At 39.9% G+C, this 13,414-nt stretch overlaps 1 protein-coding gene across 1 annotated transcript in view; it reads left to right on the forward strand.

Moving 5' to 3' along the window:
* PTCHD1 (patched domain containing 1) overlaps positions 1-13,414 on the forward strand; it is a 46,663-nt gene that overhangs the window by 13,907 nt on the left and 19,342 nt on the right. Inside the window, exon 3 of the mRNA XM_073357350.1 lies at positions 2,031-2,691. Coding sequence (XP_073213451.1) covers positions 2,031-2,691 — 661 coding nt within the window. The remainder of the gene's footprint in view (positions 1-2,030; positions 2,692-13,414) is intronic.

Here is a 13,414-nt window from a genome sequence, read left to right on the forward strand (position 1 = left end):
TTTAAAGTTGACCTAATGAGAACACTTTGCACCTACAGAGGGCTTTTCCATCTATAGATCTCAAAAACGGCAAATGTGGTCAAGCAAACATGAGTAGACAGCTTTCATAGGCTATACACACACAAGCACTTAGACTGGATCCTTTTTTTCTAAGAGGAACTGTGCTCAAGTGAATGAGACATGAGTCTATAATCTGATTCTGTTCACAGCTCTGCCACACACCAAGTGATCCTGGGCAAGTTAAGTCAGCTTTGTGCCTCAGTTAACCCATCTGAAAAATGTCAAAGATATTGTTGGTCTTCTGCAAGGAGTGTTGTGAGCCTTCACAAAAAAGGGATTGGGGAGTACATTGAATTATTAAAACCAGTCAGATAAAGGGATGGAAATTGAATTTGGGATATTCTGGCTCCCAGCCCCATGTTTACTCCCCTACACTTTGAGAAGGCAAGGGGTCCCTTTGACCAGATTCCATGTTTCCCTGAAGCATTTTCACAGCAGTCTTGATCATTTCAGAGTAATTCAGGGGCCTATGGAGTGTAGCACTTTGAGCTAGATCCCCAGGTGAGCCAGAGCAGTGCACCAGGAGAGGAAGGGAAGGACACCTTCCTACCTTCCTGATTTTGAGAGCTGCCAAAGACCAAGCCAGCTCCTGGTGCAAGTTAGAGCAACCTCAGCACTTTTCTAACTTGCACCAGCTGATGATGGCCCTCAAGCGGTTGCTCCATCAGCCAGGATGGTCGGAGTACATGACATTCTAGCCCAAGCCACTCCCATACCCTGTGTAAAGAGTGGCTATCATACGGGTGGCTTTTCATGGAATCTTGCCTCCTTATGGCAGGTTTAAGTACCCTTTGCACCACTACAGCAGCACAAAGAGGACTTAACTCGTCCTGAGGATCTGCCTCTATAAGTTTATCAGGGTACCATATGCAAAATAAACAATATAGTTTGCAAAGATTCCTAACACTGCCAAGTTAAAACATTTTTTCACCAGAATACTGAATGGGCCTTCACTACACTTAAGGCTATTCCCCTGCCAAATTTCAACCTTCTAACTCCACCTGATTTAGCTGGAAGCTGATTCAAAAGAAGTCACAAGATTTTATTTTATTTTTCCCATGGGGACAGTGCAATTTTCCCACTCTTTTCCTCTTTCAAAAATAACAGCCTTTTTTGCTCACATTTTCCAGAACAATTCACTTTTGGTCAGAGATTAACCATGGAAAATTTCAGCCTAAACAGTATGCTTCAGAAGAATACAAGCACCTCTGAAAAGGAGCTGGGATACAACTGTAATGTAGCAGGCCCCAACCAGCAACTCCTAAAATAAAAGGTTTTGCCAGCTAATATGTTCTTCCAGGAGGCTCTAACGTCTAACTTTAGCCTCCCTCATCATCTCAACTCTTTGCTGTAGTTTGGGTGGATAGGACTACAATTTAATTAATGCCGGATAGTTTGGTCCTGCTATCCTGACAATCCTGGCACATAGGACATGCAGCTGTGATCTTTCCTTTGTCCTGAGAGAGGGTTAACTCTCCCACTACCAGTCAACAGGGTCTACTACACTCACCCTAGTGGCACATTGAAATGACATGTCATGTTGCTTTTCTGTACTGCATTCCTGATAGTTGTCTGATGCAGTGGTCATTTAGCAATCCTGATTATTATTACATTGCCATAATGTAGCTGGTCTGTAGCTGTGTCTTTTGCTTCACTTGGAAATGAAGCATTCTAGTTTATTGGAATGATGTTTTGTTTTGGGAGAGGGTGAACAGCAGATGCACCTAGCATTTATAGAAGTCAAAACATAATTGAGTTATGAGTAAAGGAAATTGGGGGAAAATATCAGTACTTTAGTGCATGTTTTGCATTTTTATAATGTGCTTACTATTAATATTGTAGCAATTAGAAATTTTTTTTGCCTAGAGTAAATAGGAAATGGACCGAGATGACAAAGCTGCTGTCATTCTGCCTGCTATGGTGCACAATTAACTGATGAATAATGTGTGTGATTTTTCTCCTCCTTACAGTTGCACTCAGCTGTGACCAGGATCCAAGTACAAAGACCTGGTTTCAATTACACATTTGCCCATATATGTATCCTGAATAATGACAAGACTTGCATAGTGGACGACATAGTGCATGTACTGGAGGAGCTAAAGTCTGCTCGATCTTCTAATCGAACTAATTTTGTTATCACATATCCAATCACTCGCTTAAAGGATGGCAGGGAAGTGTATAACGGGCACCAGCTTGGCGGGGTTACCGTGCACAGCAAAGATCGGGTGAAGTCTGCAGAAGCCATCCAGCTCACCTACTACTTGCAGGCGATCAACTCTCTGAATGACATGGTAGCAGAAAAGTGGGAATCCATCTTTCGTGACACTGTCGAACTTTTCCAGAAATCCAACAGGAAAGTCAAAATGTATCCCTTCACTTCGTCTTCGCTGAGGGAGGATTTCCAAAAGACGAGCAGGGTGTCAGAACGTTACCTGACCACAAGCCTGGTCCTTGTGGTCACTTTGGCCATACTCTGCTGTTCCATGCAGGATTGTGTCCGCAGCAAACCTTGGCTTGGCCTTTTAGGATTGTTAACGGTGAGCTTAGCCACACTGACTGCAGCTGGAATCATCAATCTGACTGGTGGGAAATACAATTCCACCTTCCTGGGAATTCCCTTCATCATGTTAGGTAATTATCTCATTCTATTTTTTGGTGGGGGTTTCTGGTTCTTTGACATATTTCATGGGCAGCAGAAAAGAAGCCAAGTATCACTGCATGAATCCCAGTACCCATTCACTGTGACACTGCAGTGTACTCCTCCTCATCATGAATTCATCTGGTATTTGCAATAATAATGCTTATGGACATTAAAAAAAAAGGCTCCACAGGGACTCGGTTGTTCTGTAGCACCATTTGGTGTGACATTCTGCTCATGTGGCAGATAGAGACAAGTTTGTGCTAGTGAAGTATATTATGCAAGAGAGGGGAACCAACAGCAGCTTCTCTGTGGAAATTTGATTATGTTTTTTGGTACTCAGCTTTATAAGGAAACCTTTGCACAGGACCCTTTTGTGAAATTAAAATATCAGCTGCCTTGGTAAATAAAAGGGGCACTTTTCATTTACAGAACAATAACTGTATCCCCTTGAGTACACACTGTTGTTTTATCATGGGCTTATGTTTTAATCAGTCTGTTTAGGGAATAAATGCAGTAGTAGGCAGTTTTTTGTGGCATTTCACTTGAAAAAAGTGAATTTGCCAAGGCACTTTAAGTAGCAATATGCACTGTCTCTTGCTGACCAGGCCAGCTCACACCATTCAGCATCAAGCCCTGCAAATGATTAAAGTATTGACAGACAATGAAGATTGTCCTGTGCAGACCTGGTGGCTGGAGGCGTTAAAACAGAGATTTCTGTCTGTCTCTATTTTTATACTCCACTCACCCACCATAATTTTTTGGGTATCAAGACTAGGAGAGTCAGATTGTACCTGATCTGAAGTCAGTGGAAAGACTTTTATTGACTTCAAGTGTCTTTTGATTAGGCACATTTTGAGGAAACTTGGCACTAAATCAGAGCAGGCAGAGGACTTCACTAGTGGACATAAAAAAGATAGCTGGAAAGCTCATTCTGTTTGCTTTTGCATTTAGTCCATGAATGGTAAACACTTTGTACACTGCAGGTGTCTGATGTGTCCTTGTTCGCAACATTATTAATTTGTGAAGAATACCTCATGCATTGATTTGATAGTTTTCCCAGCTGAAAATCAGTGTGCAGTACTACACATTTTCAGCACAAGTGAATCTCCAATTATTAAGACACATCATGTAGTGATGTTACATGTTTCAGTAGGATTGTTTTATATTCAAAACTAGGCCTACTATGATGTTCATATAATATACTTGTGCTCCTGACATGTTTAATTGAAAGGATGTTACATTTTATAAAGCAGCCATTTAGGTGCAGAATATACGTAGTGAAAAACAGAAAGCAGACCCTCAAATGTCACATCAGAGGCAGCATGTAATTCTGATTTTCAAATCACATCCAAAAAATTAAAATAAAATGTAACATGATCAAAAAGAAATATCTTGCAGGAATTTTCAGTCACAGGGAGGCTAGCCATCTGCCCTGTTTTCATATATTTGACTTTATGTAATGTAAAAACGCCTTGATCAAACTAAGGAGATTATGCAAAATATCCTGTTTTTCTGTGTGTGTTATAAAGAGAATATTCACTGCAAAAATTAAATCTAAAAGTCCATCCATAGAAATGAAAGTATTTTGCATGGAGTGACTTTGAAATATGAAATGTTAGCTAGATTAAGGGATCAAATCTCACTCTGCTTGAAGACAACCTTTCACATTTTTAATTCATTGGCAATGAATATGCTGCAATATGCACTTCTTGGGGGGGTAGAAGGGGCGAAAAGTTAACTATGGTAAATTTGCATGCAGTGTTGTTCTAGCCACGTTGGTCACAGGATATTTGAGAGATAAGGTGGGTGAGCTAATACAGTTTTACTCCGGATCTCCTCTGATTGCCAAACACTATAGACCAACATTATTTTTTAATTCAATTGTATTACTCTTTTTTTAGGAGTGAGCTTCTAGCAAGTAATTAAACTCTAAATAACTGTCAGAACCTAATAGCCCATTTCACTTGAATCCTCCATATGCTTTGCATGGATTAATATAAACTCCTAAAAATCAGACATGGACATGAAGGACAGATATACATTTTTTTAATGAGAACTGGTTTAATCAAGGGGACAATTGGAAACACAATTTTTTTTCTTCTGACAGCAAAGTGAAGCAGGACATAGAATGATTCTGAACAGATTTCAACAAATATTTCACATATATACATTTAAAATATAAAGTCTCCCTTTAGGTAACTGAAGGCTAGAGGTTCAATCTAACATTGATTGTAGTCAGTGGAGATACTCTCAGTTAACTTCAGCAAGGACTAGATCAGACCCTAGATTTACTAACCTTCAGAGAATATAGATTTCTGATCTGTGGTTTAGTGTGGTAGCTACTACTTACCCATGTTTTCCTAGCTGAACATGGGCTCCCAGAGTAACACAGTGGCCTAAAGAGTGAGTGCGATCCTGGGATGCATAAACAGGGGAATCTCAAATAGGAGCAGAGAAGTTATTTTACCTCTGTATTTGGCACTGGTGGAATACTGTGTCTAGTCCTGGTACCCACAATTCAAGAAAGATGTTGGGAAATTAGAGAGGGTTTTGGAGAGCCACGAGAATGATTCAAGGATTAGAAAACATGCCTTACAGTGATAGAGCTCAATCAATTTAGTTTAACAAAGAGAAAGAAGGCTAAGGGGTGACTTGATTACAGTCTCTAAGTAGCTACATGGAGAGCAAATATTTAATAATGGGCTCTTCAGTCTAGGAGAGAAAGGTGTAACATGATCCAATGACTGGAAATTGAAGCTAGAGAAATTCAGACTGGAAATAAGGTGCAATTTTTTAAAAGTGAGGGAATTAACCATTGGAACAATTTACCATGGGTCATGGTATATTCTCCATCACTGACAGTTTTTAAATCAAGATTGGATATTTTTCTAAAAGATCTACCCTAAGAATTATTTTGGGGAAGTTCTGTGGCCCATCATATATAGGAGGTCAGACTAGATGATCACAGTTGTCCCTTCTGGCCTTGGAATCTATGAATCCATGATCTCATGACTACAAGCAAAAAGTTGACCGAAAAAAAAAACTTATTCCTGATACAAATCCTGACCTTACACAGATGCCACTATGCCACCACTGTGATCAACTACAGCTGGTCAAATAATATTTCTCAAATAATTTATTCATAACATTTCACAATATTTGTCCAGTTATTCACTGAATGTTTTTAGATGATTTGCCCAGTTACATACAGCCAGACTGATAATTCAGGTTTCAGAGGGGTAGCCGTGTTAGTCTGGATCAGAAAAAACAATGAGGAATCCTTGTGGCACCTTAGAGACTAACAAATTTATTTGGGCATAAGCTTTCATGGGCTACAGCTCACTTCATCAGATGCACGGAGTGGAAAATACAGTAGGCAGGTATAAAAATACAGCACATGAAAAGATGGGAGTTGCCTTCTAAGGTGCCACAAGGATTCCTCATTGTTTTTACTGATAATTCAGGCAATATATTTGCAAAACAAAGTATTCAGTTAATTTTGTACTATTTTTAATAGCTTATTGACAAATCCTTCTCTTAATTATTTACCTTGTGTCTGCCTCAACCCCTCCAACAGTGAACAATCTGTAGTGCAGAAAAGGTAGCTTCAGTTTCTGTATTTATTGAATTCTTTGCCTCACTAAGTCTTGATTGTGGTGGCTTTTATGTTGTTGTCAGGCTTCTGTACCACAATTAGGATTCATCAATGCTTATTAAAACAAAGCAGAAATCAAATGAAGTCATTGAAACAAACAGGCTTCTGAGATATGCTATTCAGTGAGCTTCAGCACTAGTCAGAAGTGCAACAGGAGCCTCTCCACCTGGTCCCAAAAGGGCAAGATTCTACTCTCACCATATACGAATGAGGTTTTAGGCACAGGGAGGACAGGAAGAGCTGCAAAGATTGGAATCTTATATGGCTCTGACAAGTGCTGTCTCAGCCATTGAGCTAAATATGGGAATTTTTGCAACAATCTTGTTTTCACTGTGAACATTTTGCACAGCTCTCGGTTAAATAACTGCTTCTTGGAGCAGCTAGTCCTGGAACCCACAAGAGGAGAGGCAGTTCTTGATTTAGTCCTAAGTGGAGCACAGGATCAGGTCCAAGAGGTGAGTATAGCTGGACTGCTTGGTAATAGTGACCATAATATAATTAAATTTAACATCCCTGTGGTGGGGAAAACACCACGGTAGCTCAACACTGTAGCATTTAATTTCAGAAAGGGGAACTACACAAAAATGAGAAGGTTAGTTAAACAGAAATTAAAAGGTACAGCGTCAAAAGTGAAATCCCTGCAAGCTGCATGGAAACTTTTTAAAGACACCATAATAGAGGCTCAATTTAAATGTACACCCTAAATTAAAAAACATAGTAAGAGAATCAAAAAAGAGCCACTGTGGCTAAACAACAAAGTAAAAGAAGTACTGAGAGGCACAGAGGCATCCTTTAAAATGTGGAAGTTAAATCCTAGTGAGGAAAATAGAAAGGAGCATAAACTCTGGCAAATGAGGTGTAAAAATACAATTAGGAAGGACAAAAAAGAATTTGAAGTACAGCTAGCCAAAGACTCAAAAAGTAATAGGAAAAATTTTTTAAGTACACCAGAAGCAGGAAGCCTGCTAAACAACCAGTGGAGCCACTGGACGATCGAGATGCTAAAGGAACACTCAAGGACGATAAGGCCATTGCAGAGAAACTAAATGAATTCTTTACATCAGTCTTCACAGCTGAGTATGTGAGGGAGATTCCCAAACCTGAGCCATTTTTTTTAGGTGACAAATCTGAGGAACTGTCCCAGATTGAGGTGTCATTAGAGGAGGTTTTGGAACAAATTGATAAACTAAACAGTAATAAGTCACCAGGACCAGATGGTATTCACCCAAGAGTTCTGAAGGAACTCAAATGTGAAATTGCAGAACTACTAACTGTGGTCTGTAACCCAGCTTCTGTACCAAATGACTGGAGGATAGCTAATGTAACGCTAATTTTTAAAAAGAGCTCCAGAGGTGATCCTGGCAATTACAGGTCAGTAACCTGACTTCAGTACCGGGCAAACTGTTTGGTTGAAACTATAGTAAAGAACAAAATTGTCAGACACGTAGATGAACATAATTTGTTGGGGAAGAGTCAACATGTTTTTTGTAAAGGGAAATCATGCCTCACCAATCTACTAGAATTCTTTGAGGGGGTCCACAAGCATGTGGACAAGGGGGATCCACTGGATATAGTATACTTAGAATTTCAGAAAGCCTTTGATACCGTCCCTCTCCAAAGGCTCTTAAGCAAAGTAAGCTGTCATGGGATAAGAGGGATGGTCCTCTCGTTGATTGGTAACTGGTTAAAAGATAGGAAACAAAGGGTACGAATAAATAGTCAGTTTTCAAAATGGAGAGAGGTAAATAGTGGTATCCCCCAGGGGTCTGTACTGTGCCCAGTCCTATTTAACATATTCACGAATGATCTGGAAAAAGGGGTAAACAGTGAGGTGGCAAAATTTGCAGATGATACAAAACTACTCAAGATAGTTAAGTCCCAGGCAGGCTGCGAAGAGTTACAAGAGGATCTCAAAACTGGGTGACTGGACAACAAAATGGCAAATGAAATTCAATGTTGATAAATGGAAAGTAATGCACATTGGAAAATATAATCCCAACTATACATATAAAATGATGGGGTCTAAATCAGCTGTTACTATTCAAGAAAGAGATCTTGGAGTCACTGTGGATAGTTCTCTGAAAACATCCACTCAATGTGCAGCAGCAGTCAAAAAAGCGAACAGAATGTTGGGAATCATTAAGAAAGGGATAGATAATAAGACACAAAATGTCATATTGCTTCTATATAAACCCATGGTATGCCCACATCTTAAATACTGCGTGCAAATGTGGTCGCCCCATCTCAAAAAAGATATATTAGAATTAGAAAAGGTTCAAAAAAGGGCAAAAAAATTATTAGAGGTATGGAATGGCCACTCTATGAGGAGAGATTAATAAAATTGGGACTTTTTAGCTTGGAAAAGAGACGACTAAGTGGGTATAGATAAGAGGTCTATAAAATCATGACTGGTATAGAGAAAGTAAATCAGGAAGTGTTACTTACTCTTCTCATAACACAAGAACTGGGGCCCACCAAATGAAATTAATAGGCAGCAGGTTTAAAACAAATAAAATGAAATATTTTTGCACACAACGCACAGTCAACCTGTGGAACTCCTTGCCAGAGGATGTTGTGAAGGCCAAGACTATAACAGGGGTTCAAAAAGAACTAGATAAATTCATGGAGGATAGGTCTATCAGTGGATATTAGCCAGGATGGGCAGAGACGGTGTCCCTAGCAGAGTGACCAGACAGAACCAATAAAACAAAATGTCAGACCAGAGACCCTTTTCTTGAATATCAGCCAGGTAAGGTTTGGACTAGAAGAGAGGGAGTTGGAAAGTCTGTGGGCTCACTGACATCTGGAAGAAGCAGATCGAGATGGGACAAGGGGCTATATGAAGTCAAGAGAAGGAAAATGGGGAATTAAGTTGATGACCAGATTGACGTGAGCATTGTGAGCAGGAGAAGGGAAATTAAAAAAGCAGGGTAGGAATTGGCTGTGTTTGAGGGAGAGAGGTACAAGGGCAGAATGTGAAAGTGAAAAATGGAAATGAAAGGAACTCTAAAGGTCTAAAGATGTTCAAGCTTGTGTGTAACTAAACAAAACCATGAAAATGTGAAGAGCAGTGGAGGTTCAGGTGGCCCTTCCTAGCATAGTTTGAAATACCAAGTGCAATTTCCTGCACTTTGGAAGATTTTAGACCAAGATTTGAACAAACAGGTAGTCTACCTGCCATTTCTCTGGAACTCTGAAGTAAACTACTAGTGGTGAACTGCATTCTGTTAAAATGTAACCATGCTCAAAAATATCCCGGGCTCTAAAAGCACTCATCATATTCTTCATCAGACACAAAAAATATTCATATATTCTTTTAAAACCCTGTGTCAACATTAATTTCACATACAGAAACATTAGTGTCCCATACTAAGTTCCTGAACAGCGCTCCCAAATTTCCTTCATTCCACATTTAAAGGTACAATACACACAAATGTTTGACTTTGTAGAGTATTTTGCCACCAATCTTTGTCATAAATTAATAAAAATGAGAAGCTTATGTGTCTCCCTTGTTTTTATTCTTTTCACTCAGCTTTCTTTCCTTCTCTATCAGCCTGTCTCTCTTCCATGTCTTTTTCTCCTAAGGAGAACTTTATCTCCCCTCTAAATGTGTGTCTCCCCAAGTTTCTGTCCCTCCACCTCTTCCCCTTCCATCTCATTCATTCCTGTTCTCACTTTCCCACAGTCTTCACTCCCACATCCCTTTACCCTGCCGAGGTTTGTTTTCCCTTGCTTCCACTCTGCTCTCTGTATCCTGTTTACTGTCTCTCCATGTTGTGTCTTCCAGCTCCCACTTCAACCCTATATTCTGATTTCTCTCCCTAAGCTTCCCTCATCATTTTTGCTATTTTTCTCTGCCTTTGCTTAGGCTCCCATCTCTTTCTTGACTTCATCTTCCATTTCTTTCCCATTCTCCACCAGCTCAGTCATCTGCCCCCAGTCTAACTTCAACAAACCCCAGCCTAAACAATCCATCCTCTGCCTCCTAAACTTCTAAAATTGCTACTTTGCCCACAATCCGTTCCCTTTCCCCTCGTCTCTCCAGTGAACGCTCTGGCCCTGAACAGTTCTTTGCCCTGATCCATCTTCTGCCCCCACTTCATCTCTGAATACAATATCTGCCTCCTCAGACCCCTGATCAGTTCCCCAGCCTGTCCTCCGCCCATCCCACCCCTGCTTATCCCCAATGCATTTTCTGCCCACAAAAGTCCATTCTGTTCTTCATCAATCCATCCTCTGAACCCCTCAGTCCCTCCTTTGCTCTTCCAATCCAATCTGATCCAACTGCATTCTGTCTCCAATTGATTTTTCTGCTTCTCTCATCTCCCTGCTCCCTAATCAATTGATTCCCTACCTACCCCAATCATATTCCTCTTCCCAATCCATCCTTTTCCCCTCACTCACTTTAACAAATTTTCAGACTTCCAATCCATCTTCCGCAGTCCCACCCCATCAGTCCTGGAGCAATGTTTCTAGTCCTTTGATTATATGAGCATAAATCCCCCCCACAGCCATGCCTGTCCCCCCGTTCCCCCGATCTCAACCTATACTTTGTCCCCACAGATCTCCAAACAAATTCATCCTCTACCCCCAAACCCACTGGCAATTGATCACCCTTCTTCCCCAAACAACTGCTGCTCTCCCTCCCTCCATTCTGCCTCCAGTCCATTGAGGAAAGCAAAGGAGGCATTAACATTTGAAAAAAATGTATTTAAAAATACAAATAGTTCCCAAACATTTTATGCCATGTTCTCCCAGCTCTCTTCAAGTGCAAAGAAAATACATAGCTTACAAACTGGGGTGAGATCCACGGCAAATATTAGTGCAGCAAGAACTGTGTTTTCCCCTATAAAAGGTCAGGAAGCAAAAGTATGTTGTACTCAGATACATATCCTTGTCCCAAGTGAAACATATCAGAGATGGTTCAGCATGGGTATAGGAATCAATTTAGGAATACAACCTCCGTTTGCCAGAAGCTGGGAATGAGTCACAGGGGATGGATCACTTGATGATTACCTGTTCTGTTCATTCCCTCTGGGGCACCTGGCATTGGCCACTGTTGGGAGACAGGATACTGGGCTAGATGGACCTTTGGTCTGACCCAGTGTGGCCATTCTTATGTTCTTAAAGGTGTTCCTTGCAAAAAAAAATTCTTTTTAAAAAAATCAATGAACCAAATTCTGATCTGTTACATCTGTGCAACCCCAGCAGCTTCTATGACTTGCCTGAATGTAAGTGGGAGCAGAATATGGCTGAATAATTTAAACATTATGGCCCCAAATCATCAGCACACTTAAGCATGGGCATAAATGCTTTGATAAACAGGAATATAATTATTTAAATGCTTGAAGTTAGATACTTGAATAATACTTTGCTAAATCAGGGCCTATATACTTTTAGCCTCCAGAAGTATGTAATGACAAATCAAATTCTTCATAATTATATTAAACAAATTATATAGGTGGGCATGAACTGCAAAGCAGAGATCCAGATTTTGATTTACCATAGCCTCCCCAACCAAAGTTTTGGGGTGTTTGTTATCTGGGCCCAGGCCAAAGTGATGTATCAAAATACCATGGATCACCATATCTAGTAAGTGTCATTTAATGATTCCTGATCCTTAAAAGTATATCCACTTCCTCAAAAGCACTGTGTGTTACATATCAAACCATTTAAAAATAAGCTGTGCTCATGAGACAGTCTACATGTTATTTCATATAGCTATAATTACACATTGATCTTAGACAACTGAAATGAAAATTTCAGTGTTAATCTTTCCATTTTAAAAAGGCAGTCTGTTATTCCTTTAGAAAAACTGTACAGTTTGTTCAAGAAGATTCAGCTCTTTTAACTAGCCACATTCACTGAAAGAAGCATCCATGTAAAATAATTGTGGGATGTCAGACTGCCAAATATGGGGAAAGATGCAGTAAATGTTCCACTGGCTTATATTTAGCTTCTGATTTAAAAGTGCATGTAATGCATTAAAATAGGCATGGAAAAAACAGTTCATCAGAAATAAAAATGGCCTAAACTTTCAGCCATCCATAAACTGATCAAACATTTTGCTAAGTTTGATAAAATACAGATATGTGCAGTGCCAACACTCACAGTCCTCTACAAGCCTCTTTCCTTTGTCAAAACATTCTTTGCAGTCTCAGCAAATTGAGGAATCTCTGCTGAGCCAGCAGCAATCTTCAAAATATGCAACTTCTCAAACTTCCTTAGGCTCAGAGGAGAAGGTAGTTCACATGGCAGTTAAAGGTCTAGAACATGTGAAATTTTAGCACGGGTATAGGCATCAATTTAGGAATACAACCTTTGAAGCAAAATTAAACATTGTCAGAATCTACCTGGTTTTGATCTCCTGGTGTTTTTCCCATGTTTCATGAAAAAATGTTCCATGACCATGAAAAAATTTAATCAAATTTGGGCATGAAACTTTGTTTTAAAAATAACTTTCTAGAATCTGAACATTTTGAGGAAGTTTTGTGATGCATTTTGAATTTTGAGCTGGGCTGGTCCCTGGGCAGAAAGGGAAGTTACATGGCATATATTTATGTTTGCTGATTGGCTGAGCCTGTCTCAGATACTCAAGAGGGTGAGCAGAAACCAATTTGACTCTTTTTCTCGGGGGGGGGGGAGAGTGTGTGTGTGTGTGTGAGAGAGAGAGAGAATCCCATGTGTCATAACAGTCTTGTGGAGGACAGCGGATGTATCCCTGAAATACCAGAGCGGGGAGCAGGCCCATCTCTCTCTCAACCTGATGTAGTCCAAGGATGCAGTATATGACAAAGGCCCAAAAGGAGAAGCATAGAAAATTATTTATTTAGGAAACATGCATAAATGCTGTGGGGTTCCTTCCTTTAGTGTAAATAACTTCAGTCATAACATCAGTTTCATGATCCTGTTGTAAATAATTTTCAAAAATAAAATGTCAGTTTTCAGCATAACAGCCGTGTTAGTCTGTATTTGCAAAAAGAAAAGGAGTACTTGTGGCACCTTAGAGACTAACCAATTTATTTGAGCATAAGCTTTCGTGAGCTACAGCTCACTTA

The sequence above is a fragment of the Lepidochelys kempii genome, chromosome 1 (genome assembly GCF_965140265.1).
Source record: "Lepidochelys kempii isolate rLepKem1 chromosome 1, rLepKem1.hap2, whole genome shotgun sequence".
NCBI classification, from domain to species: domain Eukaryota; kingdom Metazoa; phylum Chordata; order Testudines; family Cheloniidae; genus Lepidochelys; species Lepidochelys kempii.